The sequence below is a fragment of the Dermacentor silvarum genome, chromosome 2 (genome assembly GCF_013339745.2).
Source record: "Dermacentor silvarum isolate Dsil-2018 chromosome 2, BIME_Dsil_1.4, whole genome shotgun sequence".
Taxonomy (NCBI): domain Eukaryota; kingdom Metazoa; phylum Arthropoda; class Arachnida; order Ixodida; family Ixodidae; genus Dermacentor; species Dermacentor silvarum.
The window spans coordinates 247,329,752-247,354,276 of record NC_051155.1 but is presented as its reverse complement, the minus strand read 5'-3'; the positions used below and the strand labels follow the sequence as shown (position 1 = coordinate 247,354,276).

The window sequence follows — 24,525 nt, the reverse complement described above, 5'->3', positions numbered from 1 at the left end:
CAAGAAAGGGGTCAGGCAAGGAGACACAATCTCTCCAATGCTATTCACTGCATGCTTAGAAGAAGTATTCAAGCTCTTAGACTGGGAAGGCTTAGGAGTGAGGATCAACGGCGAATCTCTCAACAACCTTCGGTTTGCAGATTACACTGTCCCATTCAGCAACAATGGGAACGGATTACAGCTAATGATTGAGGACCTTAACCTAGAAAGTGTAAGAAGATTAACATGCAGTTGAATATTAACATGGAGAATTCTGACAAAGATAATGTTAAATAGCCTGGCAAGAGAACAAGAATTCAGGATCGCCAGCCAGCCTCTAGAGTCTGTAAAGGAGTACGTTTATCTAGGTCAAGTACTTACAGGGGACCCTGATCATGAGAAAGAAATTTACAGAATAATAAAATTGGGTTGGAGTGCATACGGCAGGCATTGCCAAATCCTGACTGGGAGCTTACCACTGTCGTTGAAAAGAAAAGTGTACAATCATTGCATTCTACCGGTGCTAACGTATGGGGCAGAAACTTGGAGGTTAACAAAGAAGCTCGAGAAGAAGGTAAGGACCGCACAAAGAGTGACGGAATGAAAAATGATAGGCCTAACGTTAAGAGACAGGAAGAGAACGGTGTGGATCAGAGAACAAACGGGGATAACCGATATTCTAGTTGACATTCAACGGAAAAAAAATGGAGCTGGGCAGGCCATGTAATGCGTAGGGTGGATAACCAGTGGACCATTAGTTACAGAATGGATACCAAGAGGAGGGAAGTGCAGTCGAGGACGGCATAAAACTAGGTGGGATGATGAAGTTAAATTCGCAGGCGAAAGCTGGATCAGCTAGCGCAAGAGAGCGGTAATTGGAGATCGCAGGGAGAGGCCTTCGTCCTGCAGTGGACATAAATGTAGGCTGATGATGATAATATATAGTCTTGCCCCGATGTCGATTACGGTTGCAGCACACTCTGCGCGACCGATGCAAGGGACAGGGCGCCTACTCATCAAGAACCGGTACATGGTACACACACGTTCGTCACGTCACACACGTTCAATATTTCCTCATTCTAGTAGACCCTCCGCATGGCCGCAAGCGCCTTATTGAACTTAATTCAATTTTTCAAACTAAAGGGCTTCGCAAAATTTGCAAAGTACGACTTACACACAACCTGCAGATATGATAGCATCGGACTGTAATTATAACATACGAGAAAACATAATTCTGTTAAGCCGTCTGGAGACGAAAATATTTCTTTGTCGGGGCGCGACGGTGTACACGCACGGATGCAGAAAATTTGCCGGTGTAGCCATATACAGCTTCGCTGTAAAAACGGTCCTCCCGCCCCTCCTGAGCGCCGTAGTGAGCCGCAAGAGGTATAAAAATGTAGGTTTCAACGACTGAAAAATGTCGAAAAAAACAAAACAAAGAAAAAGCGCTACTATAGCCTAAAATTAACCACATTGCACAATACCCCAGTAAAGGGTGCATCGCTGTAGATACAGACATGTTGCGGCAAAGCCACCTTTAAGGCACACTTTTGAAGACGGGTCAGCTGATTTCACGCGGGTTTGACGTATCTGGGATCAGGGTGTTTTATGACCATTTTAAGAAAAAAAAACGGTCCTTCCGCCCCTCCAGAGTGTCGTAGTGAACTGCAAGAGGTATGAAAACGTCGGTCTCAACAAAACAAAAATGTCGAAAAAAAATTCGGGGTAGCTTGCACTAGTGGCGCAAGACTAATGACACAGCGGAGCTGATCGGTTCCGAGCTGGTCCTGGCTATATGAAGTGATGCTAAGTTATACGAAGTAATTCCAAGTCATCGTTTTGCAGCGGCTTCTTCGGCTAACCGTGCTGGGTCCAATCGGCGTCGACGCTGGCAGTCTCGCTTAGCAGCGCGTCGCCATTCTTGGTAAGCGGCTTCTTCCTCGGCAGTGCGAACCTTCCTTGGTCTCCCCATGTCTACGTCTGGCGCGCCGCCACCGCGCACCGGCTTTCATGCGGAACGAAGGAACGCACGCACAGTTGGCTTTGACGTCACATCTGACTCGCGGCGCATGTGCAGTAGTGCGCAGCTGGTGGCGAAGTCGTAGGGGAAGTGGGGCGAAAGCTATGCACAGTGTACGGGCGGCGAGCGCGGACGTGCCGGGATGACGTCACGGCGCATGCGCAGTAGCGCGCAGCTGGCGGGAGCTCGGGGGAGCCGTGTCTGTGTCGAGCGAAGCGAGCGCGCATTTGCGCCCGCGGTTACTAGGCAACGCGAGGTGACGTCATCGCTCCGCGGAGTTTTCTGTCTACGACAGACTGATTACGCTCGGCATAAACAGCTCTTCTGTTAAAAAAGGAAACAAAAGCGCTACTATAGCCTAAAATTAAGCACATTGTACTTATACCCCGGTAAAGGGTGCATCGCTGTAGATACAGACATGTTGAGGCAAAGCCACCTATACGGCATACCTTTGAAGAGATTTCACGCGGGTTTGACTGGTTGTCTTGTGGTCTGGTTGTCTTGTGACTATTTCCAAAAAAAAAACGGTCATTACGGGCCTCCAAGCGTCGAAGCGAGTCGCAATAGTTATCAAAATGTAGGTCTCAACGAAACAAGAATGTCGTAACAAAACCGCCACCAAGTCTAAAATTAACCACATTGTACTATACCCCGGTAAAGGGTGCATCGCTGTAGATACAGACTTGTTGAGGCAAAGCCACCTTACGGCACACTTTTGTAGACTAGGCTTTCTTGACTGACTTCACACGGGTTGGACGTAACTGGGATCTGACTATCTTGTAACCACTTTCAGGAGGGGGGGGGGAACGGCCCTTCCCCTCTTCCAGAGTGCCGTAGCGAGTCGTAACAGGTATCAAAATGGAGGTCTCAACGAAACAAAAATGTCGTAGTTTCACCCGAAAGGCGAAGCATTGGTTGCGATAGAAAATTAGTAAACAGCTATACGAAGCAAGGACAGTAGTTTTATCGGCCGCATAAAATTGTAAACATTTGTTTACTAACTAAAACAAGCACGGTGTCAAGCGCGCACAAGTAAACATGGACACATCTCACTGGATGACCGCGCCCGCTCGCTGTCAATGCACGGAGTGAGCAAACTCGGAAGCAGCAGCGAGCGAATTGAGCTTTGTGTTGCCTCTTTCAACGCGAATTAAGCGGCGAGAACACAGCGCACACGAATCTATCAGCACTCAGTGCACTCTGTCTCCATCACTGACCGCGCTTTCAAGATAGAGCCCACACGGCCAAGGCGGACGCAGCCGCCGCCGGAGTAGAACCCCCTCTTGTTACCTTGCGCGAGATGAAAGACAGCGCGATTCCTCTCTGCCTGCTCCTCTTGCGCGCGCGAGATCGAGCCACCATCGTCGGCTCACCCTCGCACGCTTTCACTCACACAGTATACGGCGCGCGGTCACGATGTTATTGCACTTGGACTTTATAGGGAACCTCAAGGCGACACTCACGGCGGAAATGCACCTGGAGGGTCCATATAATTGTTATAGCAATAAAAGTGAGAATTAGTCAAATATTAGGTAAAACTAACGGTACGGGCGTAATTGGCGCCAGTATAGTCGAAAATTAGCGACATAGCACCATAGAATTCACGATCACAGGGATCGGCTCACCTGGCCTTTTTGAGAAAAAAAAACGACAGGGTCAACCAAGCGTCGACGCTAAAGAAGACAAGGTCCACGTAATTACGCGTGAAATACGAAACGAAGAGACAGACAGACAAAATAGAGAGACACAGTCAACATTTAATGATATAATCACTTGAACCACGATGTACGTCGACCTTGCCTCCTTTAGGGTCTACACTTTGTTGACGTAGATTAGGTAAATCTAATATGATACGGGCGCAATTAGAGCCACTATAGTCTAAAATCAACCACATTGCACTCTACCCCAGTAAAGGGTGCTTCGCTGTAGATAAAGACATGCTGAGGAAAAGCCACCTTACAGGCACACTTTTGAAGACAAGGTTTTCTTAGCTGATTTCACACGGGTTTGACGTATCTGAGAACATCCGCCGTGGTTCCTTAGTGGCTATGGTGTTGCGCTGCTAAGCACGAGGTCGCGGGATCAAGTCCCAGCCTCGGCAGCCGCATTTCGATGGGGGCGAAATGCCAAAACATCCGTGTACTTACATTTATGTTTACGTATGTTAAAGAACCCCAGGTGGTCAAAATTAATGCGGAGTCGCCCACTACGCGTGCCGGATAATCAAATCGTGGTTTTGGCTCGTAAAACCTCAGAATTTTTTGTGTTTAATTTACGAATTGTAGTTATATATAGGGTGACTGCCTAGCTGCTTACTTGTGCGCGTCGATGTTCACAGAAGGAAGAACTGGCTGTTCAAGTCCTGTTGCATTAAGGTACAGCGGGACGCAACCGTCGATCGAGACCGGTGGTCGCCAGTGAAGCGGCCTCCTGAGATAGGCGCCCACGGTGATCCAGGACAGGGTCGCCACACCAGCCACCAAGCCCGCGACGGCTCCCTATCCCGACAAGAGGGTCCAGGCTTCAGTGAAATCAGCTCGCAATTTCGTAAAGCACATAGCTGGCTGACCTCAGGCTTGAGAAACTCTGTTCTATGCATTTCATCTCGGAAATTCCTAAGTGCAGGAAAATTTCTGCAATACACAAGACCTCCTTGTCCTCTAATCCAACATGATGTATTAAAAAAAGAAATAAAAAATAGCGAGGGAAAAATGACAATAAAAGGAGTTAATTATGATCAATAAGCTCCAAAGCTGGCTGCTTACGCACGCATTTAACTAGCGGGTGCTTTCTTTTGTCTTTTTAACCATACAGAATCTTTAAAAAATCGCCTGCCGCAGATTGCATAAATCTAGTCATTGAGCTGGATTACTGAATGACTACGGAGATCACTGGCACTATAAATTAAAATGCATAATAAACTAATTAACAAAAACTAACAAACTAGATCTTTCATTGATTACATTGTGACGCATATTGCAGTTCAAGAATTGTAGCCGGTTAGTTCGCAAGGCCTACCCACTTCGAGCGAACTTTCAGGGTGACACTAGTTTCTAGATATTAATTCCCTAAATGTGCAACTAAATCAATGGACGTTACAGTTACTTTCGTGCTTCAATGCATAAAACGGCGGTTTGCTAAGGAAGTGGAACAATAGTGCATTTTTACCGCAAGTTTCAGGGCGCTTATTCGTGCTATAGTCGTGCTTTGCAAGCTCACCGGTTACAATTGTTAATTTGCAATATGTGTCATAAAGTAATTCATTAACAAGCTATTTAGCGATCTTTTTAATTTGTCGATTATCCATCTCCATTTCTCGTGCGAGTAATGTCCGTCGCTTCGAGTGGTTAATCCAACTCAAGCACTACGATTACGCTATCTGCCACAGGTGATCTTTAAAAATTCATCATCATCATAATCATCATCAGCCTATTTTTATGTCCACTGCAGGATGATGGCCTCTCCCTGCGATCTCCAGTTACCCCTGTCTTGCGCTAGCTGATTCCAATTTCTACGCGTAAATTTCCTAATTTCATCATCCCGCCTAGTTTTCTGCCGTCCTCGACTGCGCTTCACTTCTCTTGGCACCCATTCTCCAACTCTAATAGTCCATCGGTTATCTACTCTACGCATTACACGGCCTGCCCAGCTCCATTTTTTCAAGCGTAGCATGTATTGGTTCACCAGTTTCGGTGGCATTGTAATCACGCAAAAAGTCACGTGTGGCGCATACCCACATTGGATATGCGGGTATGAGCCAGGGACAAGAAGGAAAGAAAGAAAGGAAGAAAGAGCAGGTGCGGTGAAAGCTGCGCCGGCGCCGGATCACGTGACGCGCGCGACCAATCAGGGTCGTTTGGTGTGTCGCAGGGAGAGAAAGGGAAGGAAAGGGGGGTTAGCGTACGCTCCGCCGGGCTTCCCTCGCCTCAGATCAGTTTCAGCGCCCGGTAGGGAAGGCCCCGCGTGGTGCATTCCGCCGAGGAGCAGGCTGCGTTTAAGCAACGGCGCCGCGAACTCGCTCGCGAAAGGGATCGTCGTCGACATGCTGATCCTAGCGTGAGGGCTTCTGAATCCCAGGCGAAACGTAAGCGTTGTCTTGCCCTCCAGGAACCCGGCAACGGTGGTGCACATCTCGGCAATGCTAGCGCTAACTTCCTCGGTGTGACGGCCAGGTTTCAATGAGAGTTTCTCAACCGGAACTTCGGAGCCAGCTGCAGTGCGTGTGACCCGTAGGCGTTCGAGCACAACGTGGTACTCGTCAGTACAATTCGTTCCGAGGAACACCGAAGAAACACACGACAAGCTTCGCTTATCCCCATTTCTACGACAGGGGAGGGGCTGCTGATTTTTTTTTCTTAATGTCAATTAGAATATCGAACTTCGAACATACGTCTAAATAAATAAAAAAAACACCCCGTTTGATATGCCGTATGTAGTCCATGCGGGGAAAAAAGCTGTTAGTGTCACCGCACTCACAAGTACAAGTTAGTCAACTTTCATATGAAGGCTGCACTCGCGATTTACACGGGCTGCGTCAAGGGGTTCTGGGATGCGCAGCTGCGTTTGGCGACTAAGCTTTAATCAGGCTGTGGGCTGCACTGGCCGGTGAAGTGTCTAATTTGGATAATTCAGCTGGTATTGATAAATAGTTATCATGGCTATATCGTTATGGTGCCGAACTCCAGCTGTGGTAAAAATTAATCCGGAGTCCTCCATTAGGCCGTCTCTCTTGGTCGCCTTGGAACGTTTAAACCCGAGTGAATCATTCGAGGATATATGCCTTCTCCAAACTTGCACGATTGATGCCCACCCCTCGCTAGCGCTTCCTGCATCTACACTTTGCTAAGTATTACCAATAGAACCAAGTGGTGGTGCTTACAATAGAATTGGCGAACGGGACGAAGATTCCGAGGCTGTAGACGCCGACCAGAGGGCCACCGACAATACCAAGGATGGACAGCGCCGACTGCAGCATGACAATTGAAGCACAAATCATGCAATTATTCAAGCTGATTAAAACAGCGTGTTTATCTATGGGTCGACACACGAATAAGAGGAAGGAGAAAAAGGAAAACATTCTGTGAAGATTTACTGGTAAATGCGACACAAGTACGTTAGCATTACGTCGCACATCTTCGAGGTCCCGGATTCATGATGTAGGTATAGCGTTCACCATATTCAGGAGCTCTCTCTCTCTCTCTCTCTCTCTATATATATATATATATATATATATATATATATATATATATATATATCATGTGTGTGTTTACTGACTAGTGACCTTCGCCGAAAAAGTTCGTGTACTACGTGACGCCTGCGGTAGATAGGACGGTCTACATCCACCTCTGCCACGTGGGCGGCTTCCCACACTTCACACACATACACTTTTTTTTTCTTCAATTTTCCACTCCTAATGCTAACCCTTTACAAGAAAGAAGCCGGAAAGCGAGTTTCGTTCGTGCCCAGTGACGGTCATAAAACGATGCCGGGCCTTTAATCCACACCATTTCGTTCGCGGGTTGACCTTTTCGCCATGGGGTGCCCAGTTTCCTTGGAAAGTAGATGAAAGCGAATATCGTTCCCGATAAGTCACACCGGCCGTTAGCAGATTTCTTAAGCGGGGTATTCAGCCGCGTTTTCTTTTTCTTTAACATTAATGACGTCAATAATAAAGAATAGCGAAGGTACACACTTTGCATTAGGCAGTAGTCTTTACTGTTAATTCACTGATACAGTGGAGTTCGTATACACGTATAGTATGGAGAAAGTGGCCATCTTCTCACAGCTATACGCTAACGCTTCAGGCCTACAGTTGTGATCGTTATACGCTGTCTGAGCGAGCGGTATGCGATAAAACATCGTTAATTGCACTCATTTTTCTTACATAGAGTATGGCTTACCTGTGAGCAGAAAATATATCGAGACAAACTTGGAAGGCGCATTTGGCTTCTGATTTCACATCACTTTCATGGTTAAAGTTAGAGAAGAAAGTGAATCGAGGGGCCCGATATTTGTTGATCAAAAGCTAGCGGTTTTCAAATGGTTATGGTTGGAGTCAATCGCATTAAATCGTTGATTGAGCGGAAGGTTAATTTAGGGATCGCCCAGCTCAAGCGACGTCTGACACTGAAGACTGTACGGCACGCTGTATACGGGCTCAGCGCTTCTAAGAACTCTGAGGCCGCGAGGAATTCTGCACCAGGAGCCGTATTCGTGAAACAATTTGTACGCTAGCTTGGTTGGTAAATAGCAGGCGCTGGTAAATCGTGATAGGGGATGTAATATTAGCGAATCTAGCTAGCCAGTAACAAACAGGCTTTAAAGCGAAGCTTTCTTGGCACTTCACTCACGCACTTTGGTGTCTGTTTCTTCTAACCTTTTTCGACCGTCCGTGCAGATGCACACTGACGTCATACACTCTTATCTCGGATTATACAGTGCGCCTCATCTATTCCACACATCCTGCACCCCTTCCGCACCTTTAAATGTCATGAATATATAATCCAACCCGGTCGACTATGGCATTCGACTAAAGGTTGTGCGCGGCATGTGTTTTTAGTTGACTCGCGGGATTTATGAAGCATACGTATAGTAGCAACTGATTTAAATGCCCGGAAATCGTCATCACGGGGTCTCTCGGTAGTAGCAAGAGCAGCTGCGTTTCGCAAATAACTAGAAAAAAATGTACTCTGAACTATTAATAAATCATAAAGAAGAAATTGACGTCATCAGACGTATATAAACGAGACTGCAGAAGACCCTTTCTCTCAGTTATGAATGCTCTCTCCTTGGAAGATCCAGACAGATGCGGAACGAGAAGCAAAGAAACGACCCGAAACCATGGACACACTGTAATATGTAAATAAACAGACCTGCACATTGCACATATAGCATGTGTTGTTTCATTGCATCGTTCTTCAAAACTAAGAAAGCAATTCGCTTAGTGGGCAGGCGTCAGGCATGTTTTCTGCCAAATTTTTTATGAGCGAGAAGCGTTGCAAATTTGGCCTCATATTCACATTGAACAAAAAGCAGCCAGCTGACACGCTTACTGTGAACTACAAACTCACTGTTCTGTCAACGTTCTGCGCTGATTAGCAGCGATGCTTTGTCGTGGCACCAAGTAAGAGCTGAAATGTTCCTGGGAAAGTCGCCTCGGGCCGCTATAATGTAAGGACTGCTTTCGCTCGATGCTATTCCTTTTCTATATAGTCCACCGTTCACGACCGACCGATCGCGGTGATAACGCAAGTGGAGAGCCACTCGGACCACTGAAAAAGCGCCAATAGATTTCATGAATTTTACTGGCGCAAGTGCCAAAATATGGCCAAACAGCGCCAACATTGGAATAGAATGGTGCGTGCATTATACCGCTCTAATTGTTTTTTTTTTAATTTTACCATGAACGGAAAGTTAGCGCCTCCCTCGATATACATATAATTAACGCATTTGCTCTGCCACGTACAAAGCGCTCCATTCTTTGCGTACCTACCTGTAGGACGTCCCCCATCTGCTGTGCCACGTACACCATGGCGACGACGATGACTCCGAACACAACAGCTGGAGGCACGAGAAAAAAAAATGCGATGGAACGAATGAGATCTGGATGTGTGGCTGCTAGTATAAGGTGGTCAATGGAGGATATATTCTCCTGCTGCTTCCAACATGCTCACGCGCTGTTTTTTTTTAATTCCTAAGTATACGGACATACTGGCATATACCACACTTCAAAACTGTTCGGACACAAGCGAAAGGCGCAGCTCGCGCTGTCTAAAGGCACGACTAATGTTGGCAAATGTTACATTCTACTGAGGAGTTAATTCATAGACACATCTTTCTATTCCCTTTGCGAGGAATACGAGCAACATCGACGAGACACGTGACACATGCAGATATACGCAAACAATGGTGATAAAACAAGCATACAGAAACCGTATAACGGAAACATAATATTGCTCTGAACCAAGTGCGCAACCGTAGCAGTTACCAAATGCTAGGCGTTTTGTAGGGCTGCTAGTAACTTTCGAAGGACGTAGTGAATTTGAAGCTCAACGTACACCTGGACACAAAGGGTGGCCAGGTGTGACAAAGAATGCAGTCGGCAGTCACGAGGTGCACTGCGCGGCCACCGTGCACAGTGAAGTGCTGAATGAGTCCCTCATTTGCAGGCGGCCTGCTTAAGCTGCAAAATATTAGGACTCTTTCGCAGTTTCTGAATTTCGACAACTTTCGTGTTCAGGTGTACTTAGACGGAATGTAACAGATGTAAAGGAGGCTATTTGGATAATTTAGAGAGACTAGCTTCGGCAACGTAAAAGAAGACGTTTCAAATGTTGTCTTTATCTTTACTTTGGCTACAATCCATCATTCATAATCATCCATGCATCACCACCAAGTGGGAGCTAATACGGCAGCTGTAAATTTCTGTTCTAGTAAGCTTACTTAGAACTTTCAGTAAGATTCCAGCAGCCCTATCTCCAAGGTCCGGCTTGATGTAAGTCTTTACAATATCCTGAAGTGTCGTTGTCGCCAGGGAGCTGAGGCTTGCAGATACGCCGCTGCAAATAAAGAAAGCAAAAAAACAAAAAGAAATAGCAGCAATTCTGTTAATCCTTCCTGCCATAAGCCACGTTAAGCGAAGGCGTAGTCATGAAAATGCATTGTCACATGCATAAAGCACGTATCTTAAATGCTGCGCATGAAGCTGACAACGCGAGGATGAACTCGATGTATGGGGTGACGTGAGAAATCGTTTGCAATGGCCAGATGTGTGGTAGCGAACAAGATCGCGGATACGACAAAAGAGAGATGGCTCCGTCACTCAACGAGTACTGCATCGGCTGCGAGGCAGTGTAATATTTATGCGGGAGGCAAAGGTAAAAAAATAGCCTAAGCTTTCTGACAGCGCGGTCGAAAAAGCTGAGAAACGAATATAGGAAAGCTTGGCGAGCGTGAAAAAAAAAGTACAGCAATCACATCCAAACAGCATGGTATACAGAAAATATTAATTAATTAGATAATGACCATTTGAATGTGAGAAGCGCTTCTTGCACATTTTCACCATTGCCTCTCCGCGACGGTTAGACGGTCAAAGTTTTGTTTTTGCGGGCAAGGCAGGTTTCTTTTCATCGCCAACTACGCTGAACATCAATAGTCTCAGAAACAAAACAATACAGGTTAATAAATAATAACACAATATACCTCAGTCCTCCGCTGAATATTCCAGACACGATGAGCCCAGGAACACCTGGGTAGCTTCCCAGTATGTCCATGACGAAAAATGGGTTTACCTGCGCATGTAGTAAGTATGCCCTTAGCCGTGTATCAAGATCATTCCCATTTCAATTTGTAAGGATGTGAAATTTCGCTAGTTGACTTTTATTCTCGAAGTATCAGCCCTAGGTAGCATTACCTTCACACTTTTGCAGCGTTGGCAACGTAGATCACGCTATGGTCACCACGTTCGAAAATTCGCCGCGTCATTTATATTTAAGGATGAACAATGTTTCCTGTCCCTATCTTCAGTCAGGCAATACCACTTATGTAAATCTACTACTGGTATATCTAGTGATATTGGCAAGACGACGGCTGGATATGAGTTTGCCATCAATAGGAAGCAATAAACGGAACATTGGAAATCACACAGTATGATAAATTGAGCTTTAAAGGGGCCCTGAAACACTTTTTTGAACATATTAAGTTGCCGAGCTATAGAAGTGGCCTCAGTGAACATTTGAGCCAAATACTATTTCACTGCATGGAACAGGAAATTTACTATCTCGTGTCAAAAACAGCTAGCAAGCAGCGAAGTCCACCAACAGCTATTGGGTGATTTCGGGACCGCAAGAACATTCCAAGTAATATTATTATTCTTAATTTCGAGTTAAGTAAGTGAAAACAATATATATATATATATATATATATATATATATATATATATATATATATATATATATATACACGTCTGTGATCTCAAAAATACAGAAACAGCATTTCACCTTTTCTCTGTCGGTCTACACAAAGCAGTTGCGCGTAGCTGCGTCGGCTACGCGCTGCCTCAGAGATAGAAGCGGCATGCTGCTTAGCGTAGATACTGTGGCCACCACGGGGCGCCGGGACGAGCCACTGCGTGAGGCGCTCTGCTGCGCTGGCATATCCATATATGGGGACTTTAGTGGCATAGCTCCGCTTTTGGGCTTGGCTTTGCCCCCTTGCCATATCCCCTCTGTAGCTTTCAGCGCGCTATAGTGGAGACGAAAAGAGAGAGAAATCCACTCATCTGTGCGATAACTCCGTCTAACTGCGCTTATATTTGAAAGATTCGAAAAATTCTTGCGGCAGAAGATTCGTGAGGCGACGTCATTAAAAACGAGGTCATTTTATCATTAGTTAGAAAAGCGTTTCAGCGCGCCTTTAATGTAGTTTGCACGAAAAAAAAATACTTCGAAGTTTGGTAACCCTCTATAATGTCGAACAAAAACATTCACGGATAGCAGCACAATCTACTTGTTCTTGCACGCTGCCAGCAATGGTCGAGCACACTCCACTTCATCGTGTGTCACGCAGGACTTACAAAGGTTCAGATTGACATTCAATAGCTTTCTAAATAAAATTTACTGAACGCTATATAAACTCAGCGCGAATGTTTCGGAATGTTAGCGAAATGTTTTGTAGGGGCTCTTCGTCTCGCGCAGAACGATGTACGAGTAGAACTTGAGCTGTCCGCTGAGAGAAAAACAGAAGTGGTGAATCCGTATTAGTTTTTTTTTTTTTCTTTCTTCGCCTCCTCCTCCTTCGACTTTCACGCTGCTGGCTGCTACCCTGCCGACAATGGTACTTGCTTCCCTCGGCATGTGCCACTGCATTTGTGAGTCCGAATGGACAACTTGGGCCATTTGATATATACAAGTGGCCATATGAACACTTTTTCGCACTGCACCAGAAAGGAGGTATGTGCCACTAGGAATGTGATAACATCGTTTACACACTAGTACTTCAAACATCTCATTTTTCCGTGGAGAAATCAATGGTGCTCATTACGACAAATAGAGGTAGTGACTACAAGATTACGTTGCCGCATCCCCCCACTAAATCTATATTTGCGCAGGTCTGGTCTGGTAATCTCTCCGCTATGCCATTTTTGCGGGGAAATTGAAAGTATTGATCATTATCTTTTTGCCTGCCGCCGGTTCATCGCACAAAGGAAAAGATTACTTGAAGCTCCGTTTCATAAACTTGGATTAAATTTAACTACTTTGGTCCTACTCTCCTTCAGAGCTTCAGCTCTGGGTTAGAGCTATATAAGGATGCGTAATCAAGGAGTAAAGGAGGCATACGTGAATATCTTGGCAAATATCTACAAGGATTCCACAGCAACCTTGGTTCTCCACAAGAAAAGTAGAAAGCTACCAATCAAGAAAGGGGTCAGGCAAGGAGACACAATATCTCCAATGGTACTCACTGCATGCTTTGAAGTATTCAAGCTTAGGAGTGAGGATCAACGGCGAATATCTCGGCAACCTTTAGTTTGCAGATGACATTGTCCTATTCAGCAACAATGGGGACGAATTACAGCAAATGATTGAGGACCTTAACCGAGAAAGTGTAAGAGTGGGGTTGAAGATTAATATGCAGAAGACAAAATTAATGTTCAATAGCCTGGCAAGGGAACAAGAATTCAGGATCGCCAGTCAGCCTCTAGAGTCTGTAAAGGAGTACGTTTATCTAGGTCAATTACTCACAGGAGACTGTGATCATGAGAAGAAAATTTACAGAATAAAACTGGGCTGGAGTGCATACGGCAGACATCAGTGGCGCACCGACGGGGGGGGGGGGGGGGGGATTCGGGGGTTGTAACCCCCCCCCCCCCCTGAGGGCCGACTTAACCCCCCCTTTTGTTGAACCCCTTTTCTTTCCTTACGCATTTGAGTACTGCAACTAAGATGTAAGACGCGCAATCGTCTGCACACTCGCAAAAAGTGATTTTTTTTTACAATTTCCCGTGAAGAAATCCAAATCAGTGCTGTTTAGATGGTATTGGCAAACTGTCACCCCCCCCCCCCCCCCCCCTTCTGGTAGAGATCCTCGGTGCGCTACTGGCAGACATTGTCAAATCCTGACTGGGAGCTTACCACTGTCGTTAAAAAGAAAGTGCACAATCAGCGCATTCTACCAGTGCTGACATATGGGGCAGAAGCGTGGAGGTTAACAACGAATCTCGAGAACAAGCTAAGGACCGCGTAAAGAGCGATGGAACGAAATATGCTAGGCCTAACGTTAAGAGACGGGTAGAGAGCGGTGTGGATCAGAGAGCAAACGGGGATAGCCGATATTCTAGTTGACATTAAGAGGAAAAAATGGAGCTGGGCAGGCCATGTAATGCGTAGGATGGATAACCGGTGGGCCATTAGAGTTGCAGGATGGGCGCCAAGGGAAGGGAAGCACAGTCAAGGACGGCAGAAAATTAGGTGCGGTGGTGAAATTAGGAAATTTGCAGGTGCAAGTTGGAATCATCTAGCGCAAGATAGGGGTAATTGGAGATCGCAGGAAGAGGCCTTCGTCCTGCAGTGGACATAAAATATAGGCTGATGATGACGATGATGATGATCATGAGAAGGAGACCTTAAGGTGAAAGTCTTAGTCGTGCTCATGACTGACTTCGACCATCAATCCTTTAGCCTTTTCCTGCACTTAGTACCCACGTCCGAATCCATTTCAGTGGTTTTTGAGTGTTAACTTTCTTTCTGAGTCATTGTCATTTTTGCTGAGTCATGCTCATGACTATGACTTCTGCCATCAACCTTTACTGTTTTCTACCCTTAGTACCCACGTCCGAACCCAGTTCAGTTGTTTTTGGGTGTTAATCGTTCCTTACTGAGTCATTGTCATTTTTGCTGAGTCATAGTCATGACTATGGCTTCGACCACCCTTCTTTAGTGTTTCCTTCACTTAGTACCTACGTGAAAACTCATTTCAGTGGTTTTTGAGTGTTAATCTTTTTTTGCCGAGGCATTGTCATTTTTGCTGAGTCATGCTCATGACTGTGCCCTAGCTACCACCATCCTCTAGTGTTTCCTTCACTTAGTACCCACGTCCGAACCCATTTAAGTGTTAATCTTTTTTCGCTAAGTAATTGTCATTTTTGCTGAGTCATGGTCATGACTATGTCTTACGTTATTCATATACTACTGTCATAAAATGTGAAATTTGGTACCTACCAAGTTAACGAAACGACCATGAGAGCCACAAGATGTAGGCGGCTGTTTCATGACCTACATGGCACGCATGTCATCAGATTCATGTTATGGCATATCATTTATGTTGGTCATATACTGTTATCATAGTATGCCAATTTTGGTACATACCAAGTTAACGAAACGACCATGAGAGCGCAAAGTCGTAGGCAGCTAGCTAGCTAGCTAGCTAGCTAGATAGATAGATAGATAGATAGATAGATAGATAGATAGATAGATAGATAGATAGATAGATAGATAGATAGATAGATAGATAGATAGATAGATAGATAGATAGATAGATAGATAGATAGATATTGTCAAAGTAGCCAATGGTCGCCAAGAAATGCTTCGCATTTAAAAACAACGGAACGGGTTCGGATATGGTACTAAGTGAAGGAAAAGGCTAAAGGTTGATGGTCGAAGTCATAGTCATGAGCATGACTAAGACTTTCGCCTTAAGCTCTCTTAGGCGTATTTAAAGTGACTCCTGAGGACTCATGACATGAATGTCCTGACATGCGTGTGATGAAAGAGCCGCCTACGTTTTGGTGCTCTCATGGTCTTTCGTTAACTTGGTAGGCTCCCCGCACACTGCTTCGCATAACATCGATTCCCACAGAGCGTGGGATCTACCGGCTTTTAACAGCGACGCTGTTTAAGCCAGCCGTAATTTGTAGGTGCATATCAAGAAACTACCAAGAAAGAAAAAAAGTCACAGCATATCCACGGGGTGAATGATGATGAGTGGGCGAAGCTCCGGAGGGAGTCATCGGATCTCCCGCTTAAGGGGACGCTAGCACAAACGCGTCAGAAACGTGCAGTACTCTCTAGTAAGGGGGAGAGGCCACAGCGTCTTACGCAGCCGTTTACACATGCCGGAACGTGCACCGCGTTTGCCGACGCCATCACATGACTGCTGAGAGAGTAAAGGCAGAGAGGCCACAGCGTCTTACACCAGCTTCTTACACGGGCCGTAACGCGCTAGCACAAACGCGTTAGAAACGCGCGGTCTTTCGTTAATGTTGGGTATTTATTGTCATCGTGGTGCGTGTGTCCATGTCCGCTTCGTGGCGTAGTGGGCTAGCGCCGCGCGTTGGGAAGCGAGGGGTCCGTGGTTCGATTCCGCGCTACGGACACAACTTCCGAAATTTTTTTCTCCCGGAAGCGTTCTCCGGAAGCCGGAAGCTGGCTTCGGAACCGGAAGCGGAACCGGAAGCGGAAGTCGGCTTCCGGTTATACTATACATATACATATATATGTATATATGGGTATACATACATATACATAACTTGCAACTACGTCACACCGCGGAACTCTGGGATACGATCTCGCAAGGCGCCGCCATTACCGAGCACATTGCGGCAGACGACACAGCGCCAAGCTGTGCGGATTTCTCATTTCCCGTCGACGCCGTACGTCGCAATGGCGATTTGTGCAATATTTGGCTGCAGTACGAGAAGTAAGTGCAAATCGCATGAAAAGGGACCAGACTCGGGGATGTACTGTTTGCCTAAGGTAATAACAAATCAGTGCGACCGCACAACGGCGCTGTCCGAGAAGCGGAGAGGTACGTACTTGGCTTGCGCGCCTCAACAGGAAGGACCTCAAGAATAGTTTACCTGCAGAGAAACAGTCAAAACAAAATATCGGTCACAGCCTCCTTCATTTTCTGTCAGCAATCACACGAAATCGTTTTTTGTTTTTTCTATTCCCCACAACAGTTGTTCATTCTTGTGTTCGGCTGCAAAGCAAAGAAAAAAAAATATGTGGTGACTGAGCACCACAATTGCTGTTTGCAGTGTTGTTGGCTGACACAAAGCTGGTAATGATCATGCACAAGTTTTGAAAGCAGCTGTTGTGCTCCCGTTGCAGGTAATCCCAAGTAATTTAAGGAAAAGAACAGGGACTCAGGGGCAGTAAAAAATACAGTTCGACAGTAAACACACTAAAGCTGCTTTCCTTTAACGGAAAGCAGGAAAACGAGTGTTTTTTTTTTGTTTTTTGCTTTCACTCTGCATTGGCTCATTTCTGATCCAGATTGTGAAATTCGGTGTACGTTATCCCCGTTCGGCGACACCGCCGCGTGGCCGACGCGAGTTGAAGCTTCAATTTCACTTAGGCTGATGTATGTCGATCCTTTATGTGGTTATTGCTGTTTTTTTTTATCACAGCTATGAAATGAGGAGTGCATTCAACTCACCTGGCTAAGCAAGACAACTCGCTTAGACGGCAACATTTTGGCAATGAGGTTCCGGACCCATCCGCTCGTAAAGTAGTTGTGCGAGTCGAGCGACCTGTAAGCCTTCATCTGATCTAATGAAACATAACACGAGATAATTTATAATGTATTTTGTTGATAACACGAGATAATTTATAATGTCAACATGGGTAACCGGTGGTAGCAGGCTTGCATTAACAGCGGCTTGCGCACCAACTGGTAGCCGATATGGATCCACGCCGTCACATAGGGCGATTTTTTCTTTGTACCTGGCCCGCGTTGGTCCCGCAAGTTCATCAAAGTATGCAGGACAAAGTCCTGCACAATTCTCCTTCGCCATGCGCGCAAGGCAATCGATTAAAGCATACGCACAAAGCAGAACGATCCGCCGCACGGACGTAAACACTGCTCCGGCAACTCTAGGCACCACGACGTATGTGCTCGGTAATGGCGGACGCAAAACCGGAAGGCAGGAACTGACGTCACGTGCAACTTATGTATACGGACACACAACCCCAACTGGTTACACACTACTACTACTACGAGGGACGAACGGGTGCCGCTATAAGGAGCTTCGCCCCTAAAATAAACTTTCTTACCGAGGCGGCATTCGAGCCCGCGTACCCCCGGTCCCAAAGCGAGCGTCATAACCACTAGGCTATACAGCCATACTTGCAAAACATGCATTTATGCGAACCATATGATTGCGTTCGAGCGCCGTCGTCTTCGTCCACAGCTGGCGCGTTCGTACGCTCGTGCTCTGCGAGGTGAAGAGGTTTTGCGCGCTATGAGAGCGAGAGACAGAGGGACGCATTCACGGAGCGGGTCTCCTGCAACGCGGTGTCGGCATTGGAACGCGGTGTCGGTGTTGCAAGCTGCGCTATGCAGCGCGCAGTGACGGCCGTAAGTCCGAGACGCGCGAAAAGAAATTATCATCATCATGAGTAATAAGATGAAAAGTTCGCGCACACTTCCGGAAAATGCTGGGCTATGATCGCCCAGCTTCGCTGTTTCAAGCATTTCGCGGCCGAGTGCAAGGTTAAGCGTTTTTTTTTTCTTTTATTTCTTTCTTCATTGCTGATGACGATAGTTTCTTGATACGAACCACGAATTACGCCTGGCTTAAACAGTTTCGCTGTTAAAATAGACAACGTGACACGGATTGGCCAATGGGAGAGCGGAGGAGGCTGGGGCGACAGGAGGCGGCGAGAAGGAAACGCCGGGGTGAGTGCGGTGACGGCAAGATCTAAGAATGGGGCTACTTTTGGAAGATGGAGGGGCTTAACGCGCACCCTGCTTTAGAAGTAATCTGCCGCGTGTGCAGAGAGTGGGCGTGCCGAGACGGCGTGGCATCATGTCAGCTGCCTTCCCACGCGTTTAGTATTGGACGTTGCGCAATCTCGAGTTTCGGAGACCCGCTGAAGCGAGAGGCAGACGAAGCATTCGCTCCCCGCTACCGGTGCTTTCCATGATAGCGTCGTCTCACTGCGGACGACGCTATCAGCCGCGAGGCGGAGTGGACGCGAAAGCGTGGCTAGCTTAGCTTAATTCGTACCGCCGATGTGAAGATATCGTCGATGTGGCATGAAACCGTATCGTTCGTCGCTGACTCCCAAATTCCACAATATAATTGTTTTCTCGTTCAAATTAGCTTTTTTCGATTGCACTACATTTCGGAAAATTTTGCGACCCATTTCCATGCAAGAAAAATCAATAGGCGACTGTACTTATTTGCATAAAAGGTTTAATTTCAATAGAACGAAATTTCGATATAATGAAGCAAATTGCACATTTTACCCGACTTTGTTATATCAAGGTTTAACTGTATTACTACAACCCACCTGGTCCGCCGCCGTGACCTGTCTTGTGCTGATGGGATCGCAGTCGCTGTATCGCGCGAATATGACCAGTCCCACGTAGCACAGCAAACTCTGGAGTACAATCACGCCCAACAGGTTCACCCACATGGCTCTAAAGAAGAGCAGGAAAGAGAGGCAGATTTCGACACAGACACGGTGTTCTTTTCGGTGAAGTGACACCCGATTTTGTGCAGGGAGCCTCTCGAGTGGGAGCTCGCCAAACAGTCTCATTTTACAGTCTCTCAATGAAGTTGAAAGCACTCGTTCCAGTAGAACAAGCGCGCTCTTGTCTGTTTGCGCATATATGCTTTTCACCATCGTCTTACAACATGCAGAGGAACTCGTGCTTTGGAGGCTACCTATAAAGTTAGGATGTGCAATTGCAGCAAGTTGCACCAGGACTCTCGACAAAGACTGGAGTAGGTGACATGACCCAACTATCACCTTCCAGTGAAATGAAGAATGAAAATCTCGTCAGGTTGCCTTGTCCCATCTGCGGCGAATTAATGACAGCGATAAAGTTCACGCCCATCTGAAGGAAAGACAAGGTCCACGCGTGCCGTTTCCTTGTTTCTTTTTGTTTTTTTAATAAGAACTGAACGTCTTTTCCACGGTGGTTTTTCCTAGTGCCACCCGACTCCTGACCAATCACTCACAGTGGATATGAGCCATCACTAAAGGAAACTCAGCCGTTTCGAGTTCGTTTTAACGCGGAAGCATTCTTCAGGAGTGACAGCGGTGCTCCGCGAACTGCAGATGTCGTGAAAAAACCCACCGCGCGCTGTAATTCCTCTATAAATGGTGTTGGGTAAGTGCGCCCCGGGTAGGGTGGCTAGAATGAACCCTAGCTCTGCAGAGGGGGAGCCTTGCTAGTATTTACAGCGCTGAAGAGTGCTGTCGCTGACGCTCTTATGCAGCTCGCGCTACGCGACAATTTCATATAAAGTTGGAAGCCTGAGGGCCGTTCAGCAGCGGGTCTGCCCCAATCGTCTCTTCCAGCTACTTCGTCTAAGTGATACCGGAGCAGCTACCACCTCCTATATAATTTATCATAGCCAGTCTGTTCCTTTTGGGCGTTAAATCTAATCAATCAATCAATCAACCAACCAATCAATCAATGGGTTTACCTCCTAACTGCGGCCACGTTGGGCATGCTGAGATAGCGCTGTACCCATCCTTGGTTAACGGCGTACATGGTGAGCCACAGGAATGTGCCTCCGATAACCAGGGACCACACTGAATGACGAACTGTCGGGTCCGGATGAAAGCTGCGACAAGCGTGAAAACATGTAACGTCAGCTAAATGCATTTTCTTCCTTTTCGGCTCCAATTCTGTGTACACAGTCTTTCCATGCAGTTTGAGCCAATGTACTAGATTTGAAAAAAAATATATATATATATATATATATATATATATATATATATATATATATATATATATATATATATTTACAGTAAAGAACAAAGAACCTGCCACTGGAACGCACTCTGATGGTGTCAGCTTTCCTCGACGGGTTTAACCGCTGCAAATGATATTATTGCTATGAATTTTATGACTTGCTCCACACATAATAAATAAATAAATAAATAAATAAATAAATAAATAAATAAATAAACTTTATTGATTAATTAACTCATTAATTCATTCATTGATTAAGATCAATATGAATGTACTTGTTAACAAATATACTTGTTTGCAAATAGTGCCCTTTGAACGTTTTGCTGCAGCGTGTTTTCAATACTCTTTTTGTACGTTCACGCCTGTTCAAAAATTGCTAATCGCAGCCACTGTCCGGATGGCGAAGGTGAGCATTACTCGAACAAATGAAGTCTATGAGAGTTGAGGTTCTTTTCGTAGACGCTCTGCCAGCCACCGACGTCCATGGTCCCTTTCACTGCAAGCAGTATGATGGAGGCATACTTTATGAAGCTCATAAACACGTCGGCCATGACGATCGCCTTGATACCGCCCTGCGGAAGGGAAAATCGGTGGGAAAGGATTTGGTGAGGATGATGAAAATGCGCAGCAATTTGACATCGCCGGCATACGCGCTGCCTTCATCAATGCGAAGAAAAAGTTATCTCGTCCATGACACGAAATTGTAATTGTCGGTGTGGAAGAAGTGTGATTCTTACTATGGTCGTGTAGAAGGTGCAGACGACGCCAATAGACACCACTGACAACCAAAGATTTACTCCGGTCACTGCAAATGTAACAAACGAACACTCACCATACGTAGTGAACAAACATATCACTAGGCACCGTCTGTTACCTTGTTGCAATGCAAGAGCAGGTCCATAAAGCACTATAGACATGTATACAATCTGAAAAAATAAACAATCATTGTTTTAAAATTACTGCAGGTTCAGCAAGTCGGAATGAATTCACTGTGACTAATGCGCAAAGGGGACGACGACGCAAGCAGACCTTATCGTTATTTATCTGTTTGTGACCTCGTTCACTTTGCGCATTAGTTACAACGAAACATTGTTTTCATTCTACGTAGATATGAGCTTCTTAGGGCTTCTAAGGTCATATAGATTACTTATAACTACTGCAAGGTGGTTTCGTCACAGAATAAGTCGAACATCGTGGTGTTGGTAATATGTAACTAGAGTTGCAAAGTTTATTATTATTATTATTATTATTATTATTATTATTATTATTATTATTATTATTATTATTATTATTATTATTATTATTATTATTATTATTATTATTATTATTTTAGCGTTCACATCGTTCTGAGCTTGCACAACGCACATAAACATTCGTGGATTGCCAAATTCTGATAATAATAATAAAAATGAAAAATTCGGTTTTAAAACCATTTTAAAACGACGGGAAGCTGAGCGAGTTGGTAAGGATTCACGTTACGGAGAGACAGGCACGAGAAACAAGGACGCAATAACAAAAAAAAAATTAAAAAACGGACCATTAGTTCTCCTTCACGTTCTTGAGTTTCCGTTTCGCACGCCTTCCGTTCCGTGTCATTATAAGACTGTAATTTCTAAGACCAAACCTCTACATCCTCTCATTTGTGCCCTGACTGTGTTAAGTACAGCGGTGCAAGTACACGTGGTATATTTCTGTGGCACCCTTCAGCGTCAAAAGCAGAATAAAGGTTACAGCATAATCTCAGTTGGCCTTAACTAGGCGGTGATGGTGTATAAATATGAGGTTGAATAACTGAGACCTTTGGGAACAAGCTAAGCTCCCTTAAAAGAAGCCCCAAGTTTCACCTATGCATTAAAGAACACATATACAGCAATAAAATAACAAAGAAAATGAAAGTAAAAGAATTAAAAACTATGCGATAAATAAAACTGCAAAACTGAATTATGAATGAAATTACTGTTTCATTATTGCAGTCGTGTATCTCGCCTGGATCGCCCAACACAACATTACAGAAACTACAAACACGAGGTCGCGGGATCGAATCCTAGCCACGGCGGTCCGCATTTAGATAGGAGCGAAATGCGAAAACACCCGACTAAGGTGCACGTTAAAGAACCCCAGGTGGCCCAAATTATTTCGGAGTCCCCCACTACGGCGTGCCTCATAATCAGATCGTGGTTTCGGCATGCAAAACCCAATATTTTCTTATTTTAGCTTTTGTACGTAAAAGCACGAGAATACTTCATGCTATGAGCTTTACTATATGACAGGAGCACGTGTACTTACAACAACATCAATCTCGCGAGTAAATTGAGAGATTTTGAGTGTATTATTAATTTCGGTTACGTTGCCCTAAAGTGCGATGTAAGCTAACGTACAGGATCCGTGCGCCTTACCATTTGCAAAGCCGACGATACTGAACAAATGGTGCGAAGCGTCCGATTGAACCTGAGCTCGAGATACTGAAAAAGAAGAAGCAAATAATTAACGAAATTTACTTTCTTTTTCCGGTAGTCTTATGATGATGGCAGAATCAATCACAATCAAGCTTCAAGCATTTCAACTGATTGCTCATCATTACACGCTCGAGCCTTAAGTTCCTCTTTCTCGCAATCGGGTTCGACAAGGGGAACTACACCAGTGATGCCACTGCAATGCGTACTTTACCGATTCGTCACGGAGTCGATTAGTAACAGTAAGAGAACATACCTGGAAAGCGCTGGTGACGTCAAGGTTGTGAAACATGGGCATGTAGATGCAATTTGTCAAGAGGACCGTGAACAGCAGTCCCACCTGTATCATGATAAACCCGACGCCGTAGAAGTACATCTCGGCTGGAATACCTAGCATAGCCACGGGCGATATAGACGTGCTGATCAACGACATAGCGACCGGGAGAACTCCCATTGATTTAGGCACCTGCGGCTTCTTCGCAGCCTTGAACGCGTAGTAAATGCCTATCGCTGATGAGGCCAGCAGCATGGTGAAGAAGATGCTGTAGTCCCAAACTCCAAAGTGTCCGCCGAAGTTCGTCATTTGAAAGTGTGTCTCATTCCGCGGGAACAATGAAAAACATCATCTGTTTTCTCACTTGCAATGGAAGAATTACGAAGCACCGAGCTAAAATTCTTCAGCTTACAGGCTTGCAGAAACTGATATCTTTTGCATTCAGCTTCCAAATACAGTTTCGTCCAACCAGTGGGTCGCCTACGCTCTTGTACACGGCTTGAAACTCCGATAGTCTCGTGAGAATTTTGCAAATACGACAAGCATGCAGTTCCGGCTGGAAGTATTCCTTGAAATTTCTGCCGAAATCCAACCTTATCGGAAGAAGTACGACGACATCGTGAGATTTAGTACAGCTTAGCCTAAAGTTTAAATGCTGCTGGGGGTGGCCAAAAGCTGTCGCGGGGCGTCCACATCGGTCTGGACCAGAGGACACATTTGCCTGAAGCGCCGAGTGCACCGAAACTTCGCCTAGAGAAGGGTAGTGCTCATAATATGTATGTATGCCGCTGATAGAAGAGCAGCCTTAGGAAAAATAAATAAACAAAACGAAAAAAAAAGCATAGGTGGTGAAATATGCTAAGGGTGCGCTAAGGCGAAGCGGAACGCTGGCTTATACGATACGACGCTACAGCGTGAACGCCGACATACAGAAGCAGCGTAGCGGATATTGAACAATGCCGACTACTCTGAATACGAATCGAAGGCCAAAAGCAAACGGCGCGTCTTCTGTCGATCGCTATCACAGCAGTGCCGAATAATGACCGTAGGCTATCTTTCGCAGGGCCGTGAAAGACAGTCGACATTAG

The 24,525-nt window shown here is 45.6% G+C and overlaps 1 protein-coding gene across 1 annotated transcript in view; it reads right to left on the bottom strand.

Annotated features, from left to right (window-relative positions):
* LOC119443063 (sodium-coupled monocarboxylate transporter 1-like) overlaps positions 1-24,258 on the bottom strand; it is a 46,866-nt gene extending 22,608 nt beyond the window's left edge. Inside the window, exons 1-10 of the mRNA XM_049663053.1 lie at positions 23,335-24,258; positions 21,448-21,515; positions 21,128-21,282; positions 20,439-20,579; positions 19,294-19,423; positions 11,201-11,289; positions 10,442-10,557; positions 9,492-9,559; positions 6,879-6,965; positions 4,316-4,497 (exon numbers count right to left, since the gene is read on the bottom strand). Of these exons, the coding sequence (XP_049519010.1) occupies positions 4,316-4,497; positions 6,879-6,965; positions 9,492-9,559; positions 10,442-10,557; positions 11,201-11,289; positions 19,294-19,423; positions 20,439-20,579; positions 21,128-21,282; positions 21,448-21,515; positions 23,335-23,746 (1,448 nt within the window). The 5' untranslated portion in view covers positions 23,747-24,258. The remainder of the gene's footprint in view (positions 1-4,315; positions 4,498-6,878; positions 6,966-9,491; positions 9,560-10,441; positions 10,558-11,200; positions 11,290-19,293; positions 19,424-20,438; positions 20,580-21,127; positions 21,283-21,447; positions 21,516-23,334) is intronic.
* Positions 24,259-24,525: the final 267 nt, after the last annotated feature.